The 24,806-nt window shown below is 42.8% G+C and overlaps 1 protein-coding gene across 2 annotated transcripts in view; it reads right to left on the bottom strand.

Moving 5' to 3' along the window:
* Nucleotides 1-9,045: 9,045 nt before the first annotated feature.
* The window catches only part of DBF4B (DBF4B-CDC7 kinase regulatory subunit), a 58,543-nt gene continuing 42,782 nt past the window's right edge, over nucleotides 9,046-24,806 (bottom strand). The window contains exons 13-14 of one of the 2 annotated variants that reach the window (XR_012231625.1): nucleotides 10,266-12,198; nucleotides 9,046-9,225 (exon numbers count right to left, since the gene is read on the bottom strand). Coding sequence is in view for 1 of the 2 variants with exons in the window: in XM_073572856.1 (XP_073428957.1) it covers nucleotides 10,641-12,198 (1,558 nt within the window). In the remaining variant the exon portion in view is untranslated. Of the gene's footprint in view, nucleotides 12,199-24,806 lie in introns of both variants that reach the window. The other variant, XM_073572856.1, reaches the window with a different exon arrangement.

The raw sequence follows: 24,806 nt of genomic DNA, 5'->3' as shown, positions 1-24,806 counted from the left end.
TGTCAAAATACTGTGTTTACTCTTTTTAAATCATAATGACAACCCAAAACATCCAAATGCATAGAAATACATGCAGTCGCATGCTCTGCTCCCAAGTGCTGGCGGCAGTGCCGGGTATTAAGATGCGAGACTCGTCCGAGTTTCTCCAATATCTCCTATTACTCCATATAACCTCCCTATATCTCCTCCTATTACTCCATATATCGTCCCCTATATCTCCTCCTATTACTCCATATATCTTCCCCTATATCTCCTCCTATTACTCCATATAACCTCCCTATATCTCCTCCTATTACTCTATATATCCTCCCTATATCTCCTCCTATTCCTCCATATAACCTCCCTATATCTCCTCCTATTACTCCATATAACCTCCCTATATCTCCTCCTATTACTCCATATAACCTCCCTATATCTCCTCCTATTACTCCATATAACCTCCCGATATCTCCTCTTATTACTCCATATAACCTCCCCTATATCTCCTCCTATTACTCCATATAACCTCCCTATATCTCCTCCTATTACTCTATATAACCTCCCTATATCTCCTCCTTTTACTCCATATAACCTCCCTATATTTCCTCCTTTTACTCCATATAACCTCCCTATATCTCCTATTACTCCATATAAACTCCCCTATATCTCCTCCTATTACTCCATATAACCCCACTATATTTCCTCCTATTACTCCGTATAACCTCCCTATATCTCCTCCTATTACTCCATATAACCTCCCTATAGCTCCTCCTATTACTCCATATATCCTCCCCTATATCTCCTATTACTCCATATAACCTCCCCTATATCTCCTCCTATTGCTCCATATAACCTCCCCTACATCTCCTCCTATTACTCTATATAACCTCCCTATGTCTCCTCCTATTACCCCATATAACCTCCCTATATCTCCTCCTATTACTCTATATAACCTCCCTATATCTCCTCCTATTACTCTATATAACCTCCTATATCTCCTCCTATTACTCTATATAACCTCCTATTACTCCATATAACCTCCCTATTGTCTCAGGACTAATAAACACAGAGTTCCATTCTCCAAAACTTTTGCTGCAGGGTCCTCGGAAGAACCATGCTAGTCTTTAGTGAGAGGAATGATTGCTCAAACCAGATCACTAATGCTCTAGGATCCCACCGCTGCCACCAAATGTCATGAAAAGGGTTTGTATGACCTTTGGCCGCACACGGCTATCACATGTGCAGGGGGGGGCTTATCTTAGTTATCCCACCGCTGCCAACAATGTGACGAAAACAGCAAGCTAGTCTTGCCCTAAAAATTTATCTCAGGGGCTTATTGTAGATATCCCACTGCTGCCACAATATGTCATGAACTGCCGGGATTTATGTATATCCCACTTTCCAGTTCCACTTTGGAACTCGCAGCTCGCCGGCGCCCCCCTTACCCTCAGGTCAGTCAGCGAACTGTACCTAGGATAATTAGTCGCCAGACGGGCTACTTGTTGTGCAATGGCTATTAGGCCCACTTGCAGTAAGGAAGTTATAAATGCTTTGGCCACAGTCACACAATAAGCTTAGAAAACCCACTCAGTCACTGCCAGCTCTACCCACCTAGCCAAAACACACTTTGCTGCCACCAGCTTCCGTTCTATTAATATTTAAAATTAATAAAAGGGTACGAAGCCAACCCAAATTAGTAGCGTAATTATCTTCAGGCACGTATGAATTCGTCACAGAGCAAGGAGGCGGAACTAATAAATTTTTTATTTACTGCAAAAAAGGGTAGGCAGTATTTACAGAAGTTATAAAAAGGATTTTACAAAAAAATGAGACAATTAAAAGTATGTACAATGCAAATGCAAATAAAACAGTATTAAGGAAAGAAATAAACTCACATGTTGGTCAGATCATCTTAGGCAAAACTATGCGGGGAGGAGGAGCCAAACATCACAATGCACTTGAGATCTTATTGCCACAGCATCCCAAGCTAGAATGAATGGGGGGTACAGGAAAATACCTTATACATTTGGGCTTGTGACATGACTTAAGGGACTGGTTTTTCCAGCTTCCTCCCCTTGCTTTCAGAGGTAAAATCTGGCTAAAAACTTATAATAATCATAAGTCGCAGAGGGTACCTCATATAGAAAGGCACATAGTATCATCTTTTCCAGCTTGTCGGTGGCGATCATTCAAAACCAAACCCGAACTAGTTATTTCACACCGTCCAGGAGAAATCCATTTCTCTGGTTCTGTTGGCGCTGGAACCATGAAAAACACAGGCTATGAAGCCTTGTCGGCGCACATTGCAGAAATGTAACTTTCATATTTTTATCCTAAACTCGCAGCGTTTTATGACCAAATGATCAGATTCTAATGATAGTCTATGAGAGTAGCTGAGTACATTTTGAAGACAAAGAAACCCCCTACTGTGATGCGGGAAACCAGTCACTGGTATTCCAGGTTATACTGAGTGTTTGTGTGAGCTGTAGTCTCATGTTACAGAGCTCAGGAGAAACAGGTCCGCAGTTGTGACAGGCAAAGGAAAGGAAAGGGGGGGTCAGACCCTCACAGCTGGGCATAGCAAACTTCAGAGTGTGAATAGAAGAGTCTTGACTGTTCCAGAAAATGTGATAATCAGGGAAATCTTACGTCATATTTTACATTATCGTGACAATCTTCTATTACTCCATATAACTTCCCTATATCTCCTCCTATTACTCCATATAACCTTCCTATATCGCCTCTATTATTCCATCTCTGTATAACATGATCCTTTTGTACATTATGGCTGGAGATAAATATCTTATCTGAAGACGAATGTCATTTTTGCTATTAGCTATGTAGCTGTGATATCTGAAAAACACATAATTGAAAGGTTCATAAGAAATTAACTAATGAGGCAAGAAAAATAGAAAGTAAATGTGGCAAATATGATGATAAATATGATCGCCGCTATATGTTTGGGTTTAAAGCTGGCAGAATCATGAATACAGTTCTGGAATATTACAGAAACTGTAACTGAGGATTAGTATGAGATACAGGTGCTTCTCATAAAATTAGAATATCAAAAACGTAATTTATTTCAGTTTTTCAATATAAAAAGTGAAACGCCTATATTATATAGAGCCATTACAAACAGAGTGATGTATTTTAAGTGTTTATTTCTGTTAATGATGATGATTATGGCTTACAGCCAATGAAAACCCAAACGTCATTATCTCAGTAAATTAGAGTAATTAATAAAAAAAACACCTGCAAAGGCTTCCTAAATGTTTTAAAAGGTCCCTTAGTCTGTTTCAGTAGGCTCCACAATCATGGGGAAGACTGCTGACTTGACAGATGTCCAGAAGGCAGTCATTGACACACTCCACAAGGAGGGTAAGCTACAAAAGGGCAATGCTAAAGAAGCTGGCTGTTCACAGAGTGCTGTATCTAAGCATATTAATGGAAAGATGAGTGGATGGAAAAAGTGTGGTAGAAAAAGGTGCACAAGCAACCAGGATAAACGCAGCCTTGAAATGATTGTTAAGAATAGGCCATTCAAAAATTTGGAGGAGATTCACAAGAAGTGGACTGCTGCTGGAGTCATTGCTTCAAGAGCCACCACACACAGACGTATCCAGGACATGGGCTACAAGTGTTGCATTCCTTGTGTCTGCCACTCATGACCAATAGTCAATGTCAGAAGCGTCTTACCTGGGCCAAGGAGAAAAAGAACTGTACTGTTGCTCAGTGGTCCAAGGTGGTGTTTTCAGATGAAAGTAAATTTAGCATTTCATTTGGAAATCAAGGTCCCAGAGTCTGGAGGAAGAGTGGAGAGGCCACAATCCAAGCTGCTGGAGGTCTAGTGTGAAGTTTCCACAATCAGTGATGGTTTGGGGAGCCATGTCATCTGCTGGTGTAGGTCCACTGTGTTTTATCAAGACCAAAGTCAGTGCAGCCGTCTACGAGGAAAGTTTAGGACCCTTCATGCTTTCCTCTGCCAACAAGCTTTATGGTGATGGAAATTTCATTCTCCAGCAGGACTTGGCCCCTGCCCACACTGCCAAATTACCAATACCTGGTTTAAAAACAACAGTATCACTGTGCCTGATTGACCAGCAAACTCGCCTGACCTTAACCCCATAGAGAATCTATGGGGTATTGTCAAGAGGTAGATGAGACACCAGACCCAACAATGCAGATGAGCTGAAGGCTGCTATCAAAGCAACCTGGGCTTCCATAACACCTCAGCAGTGCCACAGGCTGATCGCCTCCATGCCACGCCGCATTGATGCAGTGATTGATGCATAAGGAGCCCCGACCAAGTATTGAGTGCATTCACTGAACACACATTTCAGTAGGCCAGCATTTTGGATTTTAAAATCATTTTTTAAGCTGGTGTTATAAAGTATTCTGATTTATTGAGATGACTTTTGGGTTTTCATTGGTTGTAAGCCATAATCATCAACATTAACAGAAATAAACACGTGAAATAGATCACTCAGTTTGTAATGACTCTATATAAGTTTCACTTTTTGTATTGAAGAACAGGACTCTTTTGTCTGCGCCTTGGTTATTCTGCACTTAGAGATTGCTCTTGCCCAGTCGTCCAGCTATCATTTACATCCTTATGCTTGCACTTTTTACCAGTTTCCAACATAATTATTGACTTTGATATCTGTTCTCTCGCTGCCTAATATATCCCACCCTGGACAAGCCAATAACAGGTGCAAAAAAAAAAGTTTAATGTTATGGGTGACAATATAATAAAAAATGAAATGACAAAAAATCAATGTACAACTAAGAGACAACAGAAGTCACAAGACTCTACAATGTCAGAGCAGAAAAAAAGACCCAACACATAAGCTATTAATATAAAACATCATGGCTCGTACAACAGAGGAAGAAAATACAGGGCGTTACTGCTTGTTGACTGTGGGTGAACAAGTAAAAGTCACTGCCCAGGGCTAAATGTTGGATGGGAAGACAGGGGTCTTCTGTTTCTGGGCATAAGAAATTTAGGGAGATAAGAGGGTACAGAAACATAGCTGTAATGCCAAACGCAGCCCCACAGCCGCTGCACTCATTAGATAATAATGGGTACAGTATCTACTGCAAGTGGGAGAATTAATGAGGAGGCGGCTATGGAATGCGTGACCAGAATCAGCCGAGCTGGGGCGTGACCCCACAGCCGGTCTCATTTGTGGCGAGCCCTATGCCAGAAATCTTACTCCATTCCGGTGTAGCACACTGGAGTTCCATGCTCCGGTTTCCTTGATTGATCACGACTAGAGTTGAGCGACTTTGGTCGGATCGGGTTTCGTGAAACCCGAATGAAACAAAATAAGTTTCAGATGAAACTCGTCCGACTAGAGCAAAAAAAAGTCGGAGTTTCGTCCGACTTTTATTTCCCATTGACTTGCATTGGGGTCGGGTTTCGGACGAAACTCCGACTATGTTTTGCTCTAGTCGGACGAGTTTCATCTGAAACTTATTTTGTTTCATTCGGGTTTCACGAAACCCGATCCGACCAAAGTCGCTCAACTCTAATCACGACTGACGTTGTTCACGCCGGTATTGAGGAGGGGGTGTGCTGGAGTTTGTCAATTTGGAGTAGTTACGCCGGTGGTCATCCTTTAAGTCGGACCCAAGAGAACGTTTCTTTTTCACAAGGATTGTCCCCAAACCCAACAAGACATACTCCCGCATTTGGGGTTTCAAACTATATTAATGGAAGGAGCCATAAGACAAAATAGATTTGATACAGATTACTATTTTTTTTTTCTCCAAAAACCCTTATCAAGGTAAAACTACGGCAAAGTTTAGGAAGGGGATGTTGGCAGAGATGGGAGTTGCAGGGGAGTCTTTACAGCTGGCAATCTGAGAACAAGCTTTCATGTATAATGGGATGATTCAGTGTAGAGCCATCACTCAGGCCTACAGGGAAGGTGGGCACATATTGGAAGACGACCACCACAAACTAGCAACAAAGACACCAAATGAACGCTTAATGCTTGTAGCCAAAAATGGCAGATGGTGTAGGAGAGAGGAAAGGTCAGGAATGTCACGTTTGTACTATACACACCCACAATTATATGTATTGACTTATAAGACAACGCTCAGCACAGAGTTTGAGAAGAATGCCAACGGGCCGCGCCAGGGAACCACACCTGGGTAGTGCGCCTCAGAGCGCACACCATTATATCCTTCATGTTTTTCTGTGGCATTTCATTTTGGATGACCCCACAAATTTATACAGTATCTACTGAATCCTCCGCAAACATTGACAGCCAAAGTATGAATTAGGCATTTTGATTTTAAAGCAGGTCGGTGTGAAATAGTTAAATTCCTTTCTGAGTTCAGTTTGAGGGCTCGCTCACACGGGCGTATAACACGGCCGAGTGCTATGTGATGTTTTATCAAATAACTCTCGGCCCAGTGTTATATTATGGGGCAGCTCAGATCAGCGATTCTTTTCTCATGCCGATTCGGCATGAGAAATCAATTTCAGCATGCTGCGAGTGGCTCTGCAAATTGGATCTATGAGTGCGTTTGAAACGAACTGCACACAGATGTCATCCGAGTGCAGTCCGTTACCACGGTCACAGACAATGGAGAAATTAAGCTCTCCATCCCCTCCGCACCTGTGTTACGATTTTCTCATGCAAGATAATGAGATCATACAAAGATGACACTGACAGAGTTTGATCCGAGGGACATTAACTTAATTGGCCCAATTCTCTAGCATTAGATAATTGACGGCTGTGTTACCCCGGACTTAAACATATCTTTGTGGTTATGATCCTAAAAAGAAAAAAAAAAAAAAAATGGAGTATGATGCCAAACAAAAATTCCTGAATACTATTATCATGAAAAAGTTCATAAGTCTTTATTACATCAATACAATGAACATGGTAAGATACGTATTAAAAATTCAGTAATATTGATCATAGCATAGTGATGACACAACAGACCCAAATGGCAATAGCATATTGTGCTATATAGGCAAAAATAACTAGCGTCCCATATATACAGAGCACATCCACTATAACTCGTTTGCTTTCACATCATAGTACTAAGTACCAGCCAGAAAGTAGCCAAAGTGCAAAAAATGGGAACTGGTATGTGATTACTCAATAACAGCAAAGAAAAAAAAAATTAATCGATATGCGCTGAAAAGTGCCACGTGCAGAGGGAAACATTGCTACCAGCCTAAAGCTTACCAATGTGGGACAACAGGAACTGCACGCCGGGTCCCTAGCCCCAACGCACGTTTCGCACTGGGCTTCGTGGGGGGCTGTACACATCACTATTCTATGATCAATATTACTGAATTTTTAATACGCATCTTATGTTCAATGTATTGATGTAATAAAGACTTTTTCATGATAATAGTATTCAGGAATTTTTCTTGGGCGTCATACTCCATTTCTTTGTAGGATCATATATGATGGGAGCGGTCCTGTTTCGTCTGTATAAATTGGCATCTCTCACATAATTTATGTGTATTGATGTTACCAAATATGTTGGATTGCGTTAAGCTAATATCTTTGTGGTTATCTGTGTCTCCTTGACATCCTTGTTTGCAAATGTTGAGCAATATTTGGCCTTGACCGGATGCAAGTTTGGCTCTACAAGTGGACATAAAATTACCCCATTCTGGAAGTTCATGCGAAATCACAAACTTCTATTTCTGCAAAGGACAAACTGTTTAAGGTGGTCTTCCTATATACCAAAATCCTAGGTCTACCAATGCCGATCTACCTGATGGTAAATGCTATTTAGACTTGGATGAGCAAAGCAAGTACACCAGAGTCATCAGGTCTAACAGATCTTTCTCATAATGTATGGAGGATGTACTGTGAAATCTAGGGGCATGTCTACTTTAAACTCTCATATTTTGTTGCCTTGGTAGATAAATATTGCCAGGTGGTGTCTTTGGAGCCCCATATCCCTTTCCTGTAAACATAACTGCTCAGTCGATGCAAACGTTTTTAGGGTGTGTCGAGATGGGAGAGGAATATAAAATATATATTTCAGGCACCTGCGTTATAATGAAATATCAGCTGTTAAATGTGGAAAGACAATAGCTAGTGGGAACAATCATAGATGCAGTGTAAAGCATGGGGAAAAGTCTGCATGAATCTTGTAAAAAAAAAAAAACAACAAAAATCTTGCAGGTCAGCACAGAATATAATCTTCAGCCATCAACCTCAGTCAGAAGAGCAAATCTTCCAGTTTGTGCTCAATGCAGGGCAGGTTTTCCTGTGTTGTTGCATCATTAAAGGGGTTGTCCACTACTGGGACAACCCCTTCTCATACCCCACACTTGACCAGGATAAAAAAAAAAAAAAAGCATATTCTCCCCTCCCGTGCTGTTGCCATTCCCATGGTGTAGACACTGACGGTCCCAGGGCTCTTACGCACCGTTGCTGTGACACATGACACCGGCGCCCAATCGGTGATGGAGTCACTGTCCCGTCCTTTGGACAAATTGAACATGAAGAGGAAGTGAGATCAGCTGCAGTTCGGACTACTTCTTAATGTTCAATTTTTCCAGGGACAGTGAAGCCAGGGCTGATTGGGCACCGGGGTCACTTGTCACAACCACTAGGGAGCCACAGGAAAAGCAAGAATTAACACCGCGGGAACAGCGCCAGCATGGGAGGAGAGTACAAGCTTTTTTTTTTTTGTTTTTTTAAATTTTATTGGGGCCAAGCATGGGGTATGACAAGGGGTTGTCCAGGTAATGGACAACTTCTTAAATGTTCTATACAAAAGAGGCTGGCACATTTCACTAGCTAAGCCAGCCTCCTTCACTGCCACATAGAAGGGGGCTGGCTTAGCCTTTGGAATAGTCATATAGCCCCCCGTTACATACAGTCACATGCCAGTATAAGAAACCCTCTTCTGAGGGCAGCACAAAAAGAAATTGGAGCTGCTGGGATTAAGGGCAATTGTTCTATAGAATTATTAGGAACACAACTAAAGATTCTGTCTCATTCACCCTCTTAAAGTATACATTCAGAAACAGTATTCATGGTACTTAGATTTAAAAAAAAAAAAAAAAAAAAAAAAATTAAATGTGTTTATTTTTTTATTAAAAAAAAATAAAGTTGCAAAATCACATCATAGAGGTAGGGTAACATTGACAGACAAACATATATTAAAAATCCATATTACAATGACTGTGGACATACCTATTCTTAGGGCAGAATCCATCAATGCCAGGAAATGTAAAAAAACGGTAAGAAATACAGTCATCTGGGGGAGAAAAAGAAACAAACGGTCCCACATAATGACTATGGTATACAATATGCTCATTTAAAAAAAAAAAAAAAAAAAAAAAACCTCTCCTGGTGACAACATAGCCCAATGGTCTTGTCGAAATATTAGAAATAGCCTAAAAAAAAAAAAAAAAAAAAAAAAAGGTTCAAGAGACATTTTTATTTTTGGATTATATTTCCAAAGGGTTAGGTCTATAGACAAGCCAATCCGCTGGGGTTGTGTATGAATGCACATCTGCTATGAAAAGAGACTTATTTTAGAGGGACTTGTCCACTCCTGCTATTTAGCACACAAGACGCAGCTCCGGGTAAGGAGACATTTGCATATTACCGGTATATGTGGTTTTTGTTGGATGCATTTATTACAATTTCTGGGGAAGTGGGGTGACAAGAAATTTAACAACACAACTTATCCTAACTCCTGACTGGTAGTTCACCAGTATATACATAGCTCCCCTCTATCTGCAGATTTGCCATTCAGTAGTGGAGCATGCCATAGTGACAGTTCAGCAAAAAAATAAATAAAAAAATAAATTTGCCGTCAACCAGGTGTTTCTGAAAGTGAATACATGTGAGGAAGGATCACTACTCCCACCAGTCAGTCACTGTACAGAGCGCACTTAAACCAAGAAGAGGTTCATAACATTGAGCGAGACGTCTGGGTGCGAGGGTCAGCTGGTGACCCTCCTAATGATAAGGGGAGTCTCATGCGGCAGAAATTTCGATGACCATCGCATTCATCTGACTGAAGTGGTTTTTGGAGCACATGACATTATGTAGCCTCCATTCAGATGAGTGACATTTTCTGCAGCATGTGAATATACCTTAAGTCATGCTGGGCCAACCACATGGTTTTATGATTTGCATCCTTTAATGCAATATTAATTTGAACAGTCTGTCCAACCCTATGAAGAGACCCAGAGATCAATTGTGTCTTGCCACATAATATAAATTCACATTTAATGACAATTATTAGTTTGTGCCATCAGGCCATGTGCCTTAGGTTTTATATCTCACCATTTAGCAAATCCATTCATGGGGGTGGGTGAGCAGGGGGAATTTTTTTTTTTCGATCGGAGATGTAAATGTATTGGCTTTTCCAGGCTTCACAGGTATAAGATTTGTCTGGTTCTTGGCAGGATTACAAGGCTCAGCATTTCAACTCCAGTGAGAACTTGTCTGTGCCATTAGAAGTCATTAAGATGCACTTAATAGCTGTGGGGAGAAGCAGAGGGCTCGCTAGCTCATCCATCCCGGAAAGAGCAGGGGGGTGGGGAAGAGACATGCAGAAATCTGGAGTAATGGACCAAATGGGAGCAAGATAAATATGCAGTGTACACCAGAAGATGATGCCACCGATTATCAGTCAATTTACTGATCACACCAGTCCCTTCACGATGCCACCCCACTAAGATAAAGGTCATATGATGCATGTGACACGGTTACAGTCTGTGTGGTGCTGGGGGACCCCAAAGCTTGTTCATGCGTAAGCACTGATCCCAGGCGTTTTCCATACCAGCTCTCGTCTAGATTGACCTGGGCGGTCGTCAGGTCCCCAAGGTGAGCACTCTGCTGAGGGTTATTGTGGTGCTGAGACACAAGCTGGAAGTCCCAGTCAGATTCTGATGAGGCTTCATACTGTGCTAGCTTAGGGTCGAAACAGAGTGTGGTAGGGCTGCCTTCACCCACTTCAGCTAGTCTATTTTTGCGGTCTATGTCCACACAGTCACTAAACACAGGGATCGTTGGCTGCTGCACTGAACTAGGAAGCTGGTGAAATGACCACATAGGCAGACAATGTAGAGGAAGTCTTTTTGCTGGAGGGTGACATGGAGACCAGCAGTGCTTTCGTTTACCCCCACAGCAGCCAGTGTTGGGCACCAGGAGCTCTGGGTTTTGTGCACCATCCAAAGTCTCAGTACCTGGCATAACAGTGACATTACCATCTGCTGCTGGATGCCAAGGTGCCAATGTAAACTGATCTATAGAGAAGTTGTTGCTTGGTTCTGATTGCAATTCACATGGAGCATTTACTAACAGCTTATCCTGTGTGGAAACCAACAGCACATGTTGGTGCTGATCAGTGGCCGCCTCTACTAATGGCACCTCTGTGCCTGAAGAAACATCTGCCACTGGACACTGCCCTGCTGTATCCAGATGTAATGTGCACTCCCTTTCAGTAGGAGGCGCAGGGAAGGGTGCTATAAAAGCTGCAGCACTTGGTGTGTCCTGTGGAGCATCAGTCAGTAATACATTAGTTTCGGAAGGAGTCACATTATGCAGTTGTTGATCTATGCATGCAGTGATAATAGGATCTTCTTGTACTGGTTCATTAGATGATTGATTAAAGCCACCTTGTGCCAGAGCATGAACAGGATCTCCTAGGTCATCGAGGCACAAAGGTGGTTGTAATAATACATTCTTCGTGGTCAGCTCTGGGAGTTTATCGAGGACCTGAGCTGAAGGTATAACCACTGACTGGACAGTGTACAAGGAAGACACCCCTGCTTCCTCCATGTACCAAGAAACCTCGGTAACAAGTCCCATAGGTGCCGTCGTCTCTGCCCCCGTGGTATCTAGTAAGTGTAGCTCACATTGCACCTCTGCATTCATAGTACTCACTGTACATTGGGGTCTATGGTCTTCTAAAAATACATTTTCTGGTACATCCCCCAAATGTTCTTGTACTGAATCTACCACCATGTTTTCCACTAGTGGATCCTTGGATAAAGCCTCCTTAGCCTGTAGGGGACATTCTGCATCTTGTTTTACAAACTGTTTCTCTGGTGAGACCAGACTGAGTTCCTCTATGAGAAGTTGTACATTTTGATCCATTGGTTGGTCGGTGGATGCACGATTTTTGAGCTCCTGCCCCAAGCCTTCCTCTTCTGTTAGTGGGGGCTGCTCCTCTAAACTCTGTGGTGGGGCTTTATCTTCACTGGGTTTAAACCTTAAAAACGAATATAAAAAAAAATATTAAAACATAGCACCCAACTACAAATCTATATTTCCAAAGCAGAAGCTCTCAGACTTGTCAATACTGTCGCTTCAGTCTGGTATAAGCCTTTTCTCTTAACAACTGTAGATGCACGGTAATGCTCCAGATACATGGGTCATTAATAAAATTGCCTTACATATGGTGTATAATGTATATTACCCCGCAAGGCTTAGTCTGTATAAGGGCTGGCCCACATTTACAGCCATTCCACATCTTACCTCACTTTAGAAGAAATAAAGTTTCCCTCTACCTTTAACTCAAGCACTTAGGCCTCTTTCACACATCAGTTTTTTGCCATCAGGCAGGATCCGGCTTTTTTTTTTTTTTTTTTTTTTTTTTTTTAAAACCGGATCCGGCGAAATGCAATGCCGGATCCAGTTTTTTCCCCATTGACTTGCATTAGCGCCGGATCGCACCGGATGGCATTGCGTTTCATCTGTTTTTTGCCGGATCCGGCTACTTGTCTCATTCCGGCGTCTGGAAAAAACGGCTACTGTAACGTTTTTTGTCTCCGGCAAAAAAGCCGGAAGTGCCGGATCCGACGCTTCCGGCTTTTTGCTACAATGAAAGTCTATGAGCGCCGCAATGTGCCGGATCCAGAAAAAGACGGATCCAGCCACCGGATCCGTTTTTTTAAGTCTGCGCATGCTCAGATCCAATTGCCCAGCCCCCAGGAAACAGATATAACCTGCTAGACGGATCCAGCAGAAAAACGGATCCGTTTCTACAGTTCTCCAAAATTTATGCCGGATCCGTTTTTTCTAAAAATAGCCGGATCCTGCCTGACGGCAAAAAACTGATGTGTGAAAGTAGCCTAAATCTCCATCCTCCTTAAAAACGCTTCCCCCCCCAACCTCTTATGAGTTCTAAGGACTAAATGCATGTGCCTTTTACAAGGACCAATAAGCATCTAAAAGAGAATTTGTGAGCAACTTCATTCTGGGAAAACAGCTTGCGCAAACAGTCAACGAGTGAGCGAATACTTGTTTGTTAGCAGTTTGCATCAATTAAATGGCCTAGAAGAAATAGTTGCTGGCTGTACATCTCCTATGTATGTAAACAGCCTTTTTCCACAGGAACAGAGCAGAGTGTCTAGTGCCACCACTCACATGTAGCAATTCCCAAATGTCAATAAAAAACCTTTAAAGATAGTGGTCACATGACTTCAGATTTTCAGCCAAGCCAAAACATCCATTTTCAGACACGTGTTTCGGGGCTGTAGAGACCCGGTCATCCTCCTTTAAAAGTCTTCAGTTCCCCGTTTATTCGACAACCTATAGCGCTTGCCGAATAAGCTACAGCGAGAACCCGGCTTCCTGGATCACGCCGGCTGAACAGCTGATTGCAACTGCAGCTGCGTCACTGTCACAGCACATGTATAGAGAGCCCAAGACACAGGCTCTCCATGCATGTGCTGTGACACAGTCGCGGTACATGCAGCTGCAGTGGTGATCAGCTATTCAACCGGCGTGATCCAGGGAGCCGGGTTCTCGCTGTAGCTTATTCGGCAAGCGCTATAGGTTGTCGAATAAACGGGGGAACCGAAGATATTTGCTCAACTCTACTTGGGAGAAACTTTGATAATGGGCCTCATCTGTCCAACCAGTCCTCCTGGATTATACTGATGAGGAGCAAACAACCCGAAACAGCTGTCTGCAGATGGAGATTTTGGTTTGGTTTCTTATCCAAACTCATGTGGTAAGGCCCTGTAAAGGGTTGATACTGACTGCTAGAGAAATACCTCCAACAAGTAACACTAGAGTTCTTGTGCTCTTCCTCGGAAGAAACGGTTTGCATATTTAGTTTCACAGGGGAGCATTGCAGGACCTGTAAGTCTTCCAACGCCAACTAGGAACTTTCCACAAGTACACATTTTACTCCTAAGAGCTTGATGTTTCAAATTGGGTTGTACTGATGACTACATACACACAGCATGGGGACCAGATTTAGGTTGTGCAATCAGAGGAACAACATGTAAAAAGCTAGAAGTCTTCTTGCAAGAGTGCGCAAAAGGTCATGCATAAAACATCCTTCATATCCATCTCTATAGATTATATGATTCAACAGAATAGCTCACACAGCGCCAGATTGTGCATTTGATTTGTTTCGTAGGTGTCAATCACCTGGAGACATGCTTCCCATTTGATGGGCCTGACCTCACACACAGACTTAGAATTCAGGTATTTCTTTTATCCACCCAGTCACAGGCCATAACATAGGGAAGGACTAAATGGGAAGCTTTTTTTTCCCCCTTTTCAAACAAGGATTGAGAACATGCCCCAAGACACGAAGAAATGTATTTTTTAGCCAAACAAAAAAAATGCTCTTGCATGAAAGATGACCTTCGAGAATTGTAAAGTGTAAGAGGCGACAACTGGTACAGGAAGGACAAAGAAAGATGTCATCTATCCTGGCACAGCGTTATCACAAATTCCTGGGACCTGGTCCCTGTGGATAGGCTACGATTGTGCTTTTCAATACAGTAATAATCTGCTCTCAATCTTCTCTAAAGGGACAAAGTTTTAGCACCTTCTTACTTCACTCTCCATAGCCATCAGCCTTACACAGAACCCCTTTCGGCTCCAAACCTCCTCTTTTCTTTATTATTTTTTTTCTATCCTTTCCTATTACATCACTTCATAATTCACATCACTCTTGCATGTTCAACCACCGATGGAAAGGTTCTATATGATCATCAGGTCATATAGTAGATGCTGATACATGAAGGTCTAGATGACTGGAAGACGTTCATTGCAGGGGCTAACTTATCACCACACACTACCCGCAAAGTCACATAGGTCACTAAACTTCTAAATTTATAGGTCCTTGCACACAGGATGTTACAGGGGGTTTAGATTACCGGTACAGATAAAATCCTATTTCTGTAAGTACGCCTTGGTGGCCAGTGACAGAGAGGTTGCTTATATCTGGGCCGAGAGTCATTGAGTGTGGAGTGTGGCCAAATAAGTAATCAGGTCTATGAAATTGGTCTGGATGGAGGAGGCAGCAGTAGTAATGAATATCCCAGAAGCTTAGTACACGGTGTACAGCTTATTGTAGAACCATAACTCCCATCGAGCAGCACCAGTCTGAGGATTTATTTTGCAGCCAGTAGACAAGGTAGAATGATAAAATGGAAGTAATGGCTTCCTTCTTGTAAATAATTAAGCTGCCATAAACTGTACATAATTCTCTGTCAAACACCTCTTCGGTCAACAGGCTCAGCCGATCAATGGGGAGGAGAGAGTAAGAAGCTGGCAACAGCACGGTGGCTCAGTGGATATCACGGTTGTTTTGAAGCTCTAGGGTCCTGGGTTCAAATCCCACCAAGGACAATGTCTGCAATTCATTTGAAAGGGTTTCCTCCAGGTACTCTGGTTTCCTCTCATACTCCAAAGATATATCGATAGGGAGTCTAGATTGTGAGCCCCAATGGGACAGTGTCTAATAAAATGTCTGTAAAGTGCCATGCAATTAATGGTGCTATATAAATTAGGAAAATACAGTTAGTAAAAGGATAGATTCCAAATATGTCCTTTACGTCACAGATCCTAAAATTTAAGAAGATGACTTAAAAATATGGTTAAAAAGTTCATTATAGGTAAGAGACACTTAAGTGGGATGTACACCGGTAGAGATGCAGCCCGAGACCCCCACTGGTTACTCAAAATACTTTGCAAAACAGCTCAGTTCTTGAATGAGTAGGCGCACAGGACTGTATGGGCTCAAAAGAAGAAAGAATCATTGTCTTAGAATAATTGTTTAAAAAAAATAAGTGTTATTTGCACCCTTTTTAAATCTATTTTATATGTGCTCTCCGGTGTTTCCCTCCTCCCTCCCTTTGTGGGAGGATTTTAGTTCTTTTTGCCAGATTCATAAATTTCCAAGTTGTAAAATTTTAGCAACTCCATCCCAGTCTTCCGCTGATGTAATTTTAATTACGTCAGCATTTGCCTCAATTTTTGTACCATTTTGCAAAGCGCGTGACTCTTGTTGCCAAACAGTTACAAAAAACAGTTCAAGACAGGAAAAAAGGCCATTTTTGACATTGCGCTAAATTCACAAGATGTACGCACAATTTTAAAGACTTAAAAAACAAACAATACAAAACCCATTTTTAACATATGGGTACACTTTAAATAAAACATAGAAAGCTCCTACACTACCATACAACTTATGCTCACTGCTCTGTTTTGGAATGTAAGAAACACAAATGTTTTTCTTTCCCCCCCAAAGCAGATCTTGTGGGATCTCAAGTGAAGAGAAAAGGTAAGGAAGGACTCATCTGTAGCTCCAAAGAACACTAAAAGGTTTTGACAGGTTTAAATTGAATATGCCTGACGCTTTTTCCCCTGGATATTATGGACACCGCCAATGCACCTTAGATGGGCCAGCCCTGCCGACATTCATCTAATGTGACCAAGCACTTTAAAAGCTAAGCACAGGCAGAAAGTAAACTTCAGACTCCTAGATATGGTGCAGTGCTGAATATACAGAAGGTAAATTAAGCAGCACACTATCGATTGCATTAATGTTTTCTTAAAACTAGTCTAGAAGAAGCCAACCCAAGGAGTAATATCTCTTGCACAATTAGGGCTGCATGACCTAATCCATTGCAATCACTTATCAGACAGCCGCTTACAGTACAGCGATACACGATATATTCTATATAAGCAAGACCTGAAAAGTGATGGATTATATACATCTCCATGCAGACTCCAGATGCATTTATTTTACTTATATAGCTCCATGATTTTCCTCAGTGCCTTACACTATTGTGATTTCACCAAATTAAAGCAAATTGTTCTACAATGTTTATTTATTATGGTCACTTAGCACCATCATACACAACAGAGCTTTACAGACTGTCATCACGGTCCCCACTGGGGCTCACAATCTAGATTCCCTGTACTTAAGTCTTGAAGGAAACCCACAAACACCTTGCCGATATTGTCCCTGGTGGTACTGGAACCCAAGATCCCAGAGCTGTGAAGCTACAGTGCTGTGTTCATGACAACCAATGACTCTACATATTTTGAATATATATAATCCTTTGTCCATGAAAGCAAATAAGTTATAAGTTAGTCTATAACATCAGACTACTTCTTGCCAATCTTAATAAAAGCCCTTGAGGAAAAATAAACCATTAATAACCATCAGTGAGCCTGTAAGCTAGAGTCTTGTAGATTAAGAAAGCCCATGTAATGCTCCTGCTGACACGGCAGGATGGGATAGGCTTTAAAGATTATTGCAGCAACTAAATGATAAAAGTTCTGAATACCGAGGTAAAACAAAGAGAACCGGTCGCATCGAGAAACACATTTACCTGCAGATATGTTAATCTGCAGGTAAATATCATCAAAATCATGCCTGCCTTACTGAAGCAGCAGCTACAGAGAGAACAAACTTGCATCCGCTCTGCAGCCACTTGCTTCCAGCTATTTGTGCTGTGCATGAAACAATCACCGCTCACTAGACAGTGAATGCCGCTGTAATCACTCCCTGGCACATTGAGTCCACTCTGCATATAGACTGAGCAGGCTGTCAAAGTGACGGAGTGAGTGGCGACCCTACGACTAAAAGTGAGCTTATGCAGGGAGAATAAAAATTCATTTTTTACCTATAGTCATGCTTTCGGTAAAGGAAGCATGATTTTAACGCCATTTATCTGCAGACTGACTATTTTCATGTTGGCAAACAGTGTTTCCAGACATGACAGATTCCTTTTAATCCCTTCAAGACATAAGTCGTACATGTATGGCGCATGTCGCGTGTCTCTCTTTGATGTAGGCTCCTGTGCTGAGCCAACATCTTTTCCAGCACGTCAGCTGATTTGAATAGCTCACATGTGCCCTAACAGCCGGGGTGGAATCACGATCCACCCGTGGCTGTAAACCTGTTAAATGCCGCTGTCAATCTCGGACAGCAACATTTAACATGATTGCGCCGGAAGCGTGTTACTAATCCCACCCATTGGCACCTGTATCAAATGACTGCGGGTAGATGATGGGTTGGCATGACAACCTGGGTCTGCAGCAGACCCCTGTGGTCGTCATTGCCGGATTGCTATGAGCACCGCCCAATGGTCGGGGCTCATAGCAGGTGAGTATTTCTGCTACATAGAGCAGCGCTTGAGCCCTGTTCTTTGTAGCACAAGCAATCCACGGAGACTATCGAAGCAAGTGTAGGGTAAGAAAAAAAAAAAAAGGATTTTTAAAAATAAAAATATTTCAGTTTAAATCATTCTGCATTCAAAATAAAAAAAAAATACACGTCTGGGATTTCTACGTTCAGAAATTATATATATATATATATATATGAGAATGCTCTACCCCAAGAAATCAGGACTATCCACAGTTTGCATAGTTTTAGGCGCTCCCTCAAAACACACCTGTTCAGAGCGGCCTATCACATTCACTAATCAAAGTCATTCTCTGTGTAAGTGTGCGTGCGTAGCCCATTCACTATCTCCATCCATCCGTCACTCCTGCAAGATGGCTGGACCTTCATTGTAAATACACCATTGTAAATACACACCTGTACTCTGTATCTCCCTCACCTCATTGTAGATTGTACGCTCTCACGAGCAGGGTCGTCTTATTTCGTCTTATTTTGCTTTAATTATTGTATTGTTAGCGTTGTTACTTATGACTTGTGTTTTGAAACTGTTAAACTGTAAAGCGCTGCGGAATATGTTGGCGCTATATAAATAAAGATTATATATATATATATATATATATATATATATATATATATATATATATATATCACATACACACACACACACACACACACACACACACACACACACACACACACCCCGTGTAAAAGTTTAGGGTCACTTAGAAATTTCATTATTTTTGAAAGAACAGAACAGTTTTTTTTTCCAATGAAGCCAACATTAAATGATTCAGAAATACACTCTATACATTGTTAATGTGGTAATTGACTATTCTAGCTGCAAACGTCTGGTTTGTAATGCAATATCTTCATTGGTGTATAGAGGCCCATTTCCAACTACCATCACTCACTTATGGTACTGTGTGTTTGCTAACCATCACTCACTTATGGTACTGTGTGTTTGCTAACTGTGTAAGGCCGGTTTCACATTAGCGCTTTTTCAGCGCGCGCACGGCCGGGGGTAGCTCCGCCCCCGAGCCGGCTCTCTGCCCGGCGTGCCCGCCCCTAGCTTGTAGCGCCGCCTACTAGCGGACAGCGGCGCCTGCGATCGGCGCACCCTATCTTTAGCATAGGGTGCGCAGATCGTGCGCAGGCCGTGCGCTAGTTGTGCTTTGACCTGCGCTGCGCACTTTTGACGGTGCGCCGTGCGCGCCAAAATCAAACTTTTCGGATTTTGGCGCGCACGGCGCACCGTCAAAAGTGCGCAGCGCAGGTCAAAGCGCAACTAGCGCACGGCCTGCGCACGATCTGCGCACCCTATGCTAAAGATAGGGTGCGCCGATCGCAGGCGCCGCTGTCCGCTAGTAGGCGGCGCTACAAGCTAGGGGCGGGCACGCCGGGCAGAGAGCCGGCTCGGGGGCGGAGCTACCCCCGGCCGTGCGCGCGCTGAAAAAGCGCTAATGTGAAACCGGCCTAAGAAGACTAATGGATTGTTAGAATGCCATTGAAGCCGTTGTGCAAGTATGTCAGCACAGCTGAAAACAGTTTGGCTGATTAGAGAAACTATAAACCCAACCTTCCTTTGAGCTAGTTGAGAATCTGGAGCATTACATTTGTTGGTTCCATTAAACTCTCAAAATGGCCAGAAAAAAAGAACTTTCATGTGAAACTTGACAGTCTATTCTTGTTCTTAGAAATGAAGACTATTCCATGCGAGACACTGCCAAGAAACTGAAGATTTCCTACAACGGTGTGTACTACTTCCTTTAGAGGAGAGCACAAACAGGCTCTAACCAGAGTAGAAAGAGAAGTGGGAGGCCCCGCTGCACAACGCAGCAACAAGACAAGTACATTAGAATTTGTAGTGTGCTAAATCGACGCCTCACAGGTCCTCAACTGGCAGCTTCATTAAATAGTACACGCAGAACACCAGTGTCAACGTCTACAGTGAAGAGGCGACTCTGGGATGCTGGCCTTCAAGGCAGAGTGGCAAAAAAAAAAAAAAAAAAAGCCATATCTGTGACTGGCTAATAAAAGGAAAAGATTAATATGGGCAAAAGAACACAGACATTGGACAGAGGAAGATTGGTAAAAAGTGTTATGGACAGACGAATCCAAGATTGAGGTGTTTGGATCACACAGAACATTTGTGAGACGCAGAACAACTGAAAAGATGCTGGAAGAGTGCCTGACGCCATCTGTCAAGCATGGTGGAGGTAATGTGATGATCTGCGGTTGCTTTGGTCTGCGGTTGCTTTGGTGCTGGTAAAGTAGGAGATCTGTACAAGGTAAAAGGGATTTTGAATAAGGAAGGCTATCACTCCATTTTGCAACGCTATGTCTTATGCCCTGTTGACAGCGCTTGATTGGAGCCAATTTCATCCTACAACAGGACAATGACCCAAAGCACACCTCCAAATTATGCAAGAACTATTTAGGGAAGAACCAGGAAGCTGGTATTCTATCTGTAATGGAGTGGCCAGTGCAGTCAACCCCATTGAGCTGTTGTGGGAGCAGCTTGACCGTATGGTATGCAAAAAGTGCCCATCAAGCCAAACCAACTTGTGGGAGGCGCTTCTGGAAGCATGGGGTGAAATTTCTCCAGTTTACCTCAGCAAAATAACTGCTAGAATGCTAAAAGATCTGCAATGCTGTAATTGCTGCAAAGTGGGCATTCTTTGATGAAAGCAAAGTTTGAAGGAGAAAATTAGTATTTCAAATAAAAATCTTTTTTTCGACTCTTATCAATGGCTGGAGTAGATTTTAAATTCACTTGGCAACTCATTTGATTTATAAAAGTATGAGTTTTTAAGTTTCCATGGAAAACACAAAATTGTCTAGGTGACCCCAAAAATTTTGAACGGCAATGTAAAATAAATAAATATATATATTTTTTAAATCAGATCAGAAAATGGCGTAACGAGAAAAAAAAAAAGAAAAAAAAACAAAAAAAAAAAAAAGTCTTTTTAGTTGCCGCAATTAAAATGAAATAGCGGGCGATCAAAATATATCTACACCAAAACAGTACCAATAAAAACGTGAGCTCAGCACGCAAAAAAGGTCCTCAACCACAGATCCCAAAAATGGAGGAGATGCCATGGGTCTCGGAAAATGACTTTTTTTTTTTTAAAGAAACTTTAGATTTTTGTTATCCATCTTAAATTAAAAAGGACTTTTTGTACTCACCGTAAAATCTCTTTCTTGGTGCCTTCATTGGGGGACACAGGTTACCATGGGTGTATGCTGCTGTTGCTAGGAGGCTGACACTAGGCAAAAAAAGGAATTAGCTCCTCCCCAGTAGTATACACCCAGTGACAGGAACCAAGTACCTCAGTTAGTGTTAAAGCAGTAGGAGAAGCAACCAAAAACTCAACATATGCACCAACTCAGCAACAAAAGGCACGTAGGCCCAAAAACGGTACAAACAGTTAGAGAGGGTGCTGTGTCCCCCAATGAAGGCTCCAAGAAAGATTTTACGAAGAGTACCAAAAATCCTTCTTTCTTTATCACTTCATTAGGGGACAAAGGTCATCATGGGACGTCCCAAAGCAGTCCCCAAGGGTGGGAAACAGAAAACAATGCAAAGAAAAAAACCTAGGTCGGCCAGTGCATAACCGCCGCCTGTAACACCTTCCTTCCTAGGTCTGCATCAGACGAGACATGGGTATGAAACTTAAAAAACGCTGCAAAAGCGTACAATGAAGACCAGGCTGCAGCTAACAATCTGTTAAGCCGAAGCCTGGGTGACAAACTGCCCATGCAGTTCCCACTGCCCAGGTGGAGTGAGCCTTAAACCTCGGAGGAAGTTGTTAGTCCTGAACGAAGTATGCCTCCAATATTGCCGAAGGAAACAAAACAGGCAACAGTGGACCTGGAGGCTGGGAATCCCTTACGACGAACTTCAGAGATGTCAAATAGGGCATTTGAGAGGCGAAAGGGAGCAGTCCTTGAGAGATATACTCGGATAGCTCTGACCAGATCTAACTTGTCAAGGGACTTCTCCAGGGGATGAACTGGAGAGGGACATAATTAAGAAACTGTCCTTCCTTCTCTAACGAGAAGTGAAGAGATCACCCTATGTAAGAAGAAAGGAACGGGCCTGAGAGCCATCGTGTCCTGATGGAGAATCTGGAACGAGGAACGGCAGGACAAAACCGCTAACTTAGAAACTCTCCTGATAAGCGTAATGGCAACTAAGAAGGTCCACTTTTATGACAGGAGAGAAGACGGAAAAACTTGAATGGGCTCAAAGGGAGCGAGCTGGAGAGCACCAAAGAACAAGATCCTATGGATCCATCGCTGGACGACAAGGGAGGTGCCAGGTGGGCGACTCCTGGAAGAAAGGTCTTTACGTGGGAACAAGAAGCCAGATCTCGTTGAGAAAGGATTGAAGAGCGGAAACCTGACCCTTAAGGGTAGTGACCAAATTTTGTCCACACTCCATTGAAAAAAAAAGACCTTCCAGTATCTGTGATAGATTAGCAAAGATGCTGATTTTCTTGTCTTAATTATGGTCTGAATAACCTGATGGGAAAGTTTGGTCACCCTTAGGACTGTGGCCTCAACGGTCATGCCGTTGAAATCAGAGACTGAGAACTGTGGAGGAAGAGGGGGCCCTGTGAAAGAAATTCTGGATGGTCTGGAAGCCTGAAGATGAAGAGTCTGAAAAAGGGAAAAGATTAATAGAACACAACAAGACCTGAAAAGGAAAAAACTGCAAATCTGAGGTTAGATCCAGGTCTGCCTCCTACAGACACCAAGCTTAAACTGAAGTACTTGGTTCCTGTCAGTGGGTGTATACTACTGGGGAGGAGCCAATTCCTTTTTTTGCCTAGTGTCAGCCTCCTAGCGACAGCAGCATACATCCATGGCAACATGTGTCCCCCACTGAAGCAATAAAGAAAAGTCTTAGTTACTCACCGGTTAACGGTATTTTTCGGAGTCCATGACAGCACCACCTGAGAGAGGGGATCCGCCCTTCAGGAACAGGAAACCTACAGATACAAAAGGGCGGCACCTCTCCCACGCATCAGTTGGATTACAGAGCACAAGAGGACCACAATGGTTAATAGCATAATTTATATACAGTACTTTACACAACTATTCTTTACCGGTGTACATACAAGAGGAAGAAGTGAACACCCAAATTTAAACTAAAGGGAGGGAATATACGGGTGCTGTCATGGACTCCGAAAAATACCGTTAACCGGTGAGTAACTAAGACTTTATTCGGTCGTCCATGACAGCACCACCTGAGAGATTTACAGAGAGTAATAACTATTTTAGGGAGGGACTACAGCCTGCAGTACCCTTATACCAAAAGAGAGGTCTGTGGAAGCACCCAAGTCTAGCCTATAATGATTATAAAAGGTGCTCGGAGAGGACCAAGTAGCCGCCTTACATATCTGGTCAATGGAGACTTCTGATCTCTCGGCCCACGAGGACGCCATGGCTCTGGTGGAATGCGCCCTCACTTTTGCAGGTGCCGGTCTGCCCTTTGAGGTGTATGCAATTGAAATAGCCTCTCTAATCCACCTAGCTAGTGTATTTTTTGACACTCTACAGCCTTTCCTGGGACCTTGATGGGAGATAAATAGGGCATTCTCCTTTTTCCAGGGGTCAGTAACCGCTAGATATTCTTTAAGGCATTCTCTAACGTCTAAGGTGTGTAATTTCTCTTCCTTCTCATTAGCTGGATTAGGGAGGAAGGATGGAAGGACTATTTCCTGTGTTCTATGAAAGCTAGAAACTACCTTCGGTAAGAACGCCGGGTCAGGTCTGAGTATTACCCTATCGTCCTTAAACTGTAAATAAGGAGGACGCCTAGATAATGCCTGGATGTCGCTTACTCTACGAGCTGAGGTTAGAGCTACCAGGAAGGCTACCTTGAGGGACAGGTTTTTTATAGAGGCTGATGAGATGGGTTCGAATGGAGCTTCTGTCATGGCTGTGAGGACTAGGTTCAGGTCCCATGGCATGAATCTATCCTTCACCACTGGCCTGGATCTACCTGCTGCCTTGATGAATCTACTGATCCAGTAATTACCCGCGATGTTGCAGCTAAAGAGGGCCCCCAAGGCTGAAACTTGTACTTTGAGGGTACTAGTGGAGAGCCCCATTTCTAGACCTTTCTGAAGAAATTCTAAGATTTGATTTATAGGAGCCGAACCCCCAGCGACTACTCTAGAGTTCTTTAGGAATCTCTTCCAAATTCTGACATAGATCTTGGTAGTAGTGATCTTTCTACTTTTAAGTAGAGTGTCAACCAGGTCTGGGGAGAAGCCTTTATCTTTCAGCAGTGTCCGTTCAAACTCCACGCCGTCAGATGTAGGCCAGCCACCTGAGGATGAAAGACTGGGCCCTGGGATAGGAGATCCGGGATCTCCGGCAGGACCCAAGGATCGGACACTGACATGGTCCTGAGGCATGAGAACCAAGCC

Source organism: Dendrobates tinctorius, unplaced genomic scaffold (genome assembly GCF_039654945.1).
Source record: "Dendrobates tinctorius isolate UK_male_01 unplaced genomic scaffold, ASM3965494v1 ptg000032l, whole genome shotgun sequence".
NCBI lineage: Eukaryota > Metazoa > Chordata > Amphibia > Anura > Dendrobatidae > Dendrobates > Dendrobates tinctorius.
The sequence above is the reverse complement of the archived record's forward strand: the minus strand, read 5'-3'. Positions and strand labels throughout refer to the sequence as shown.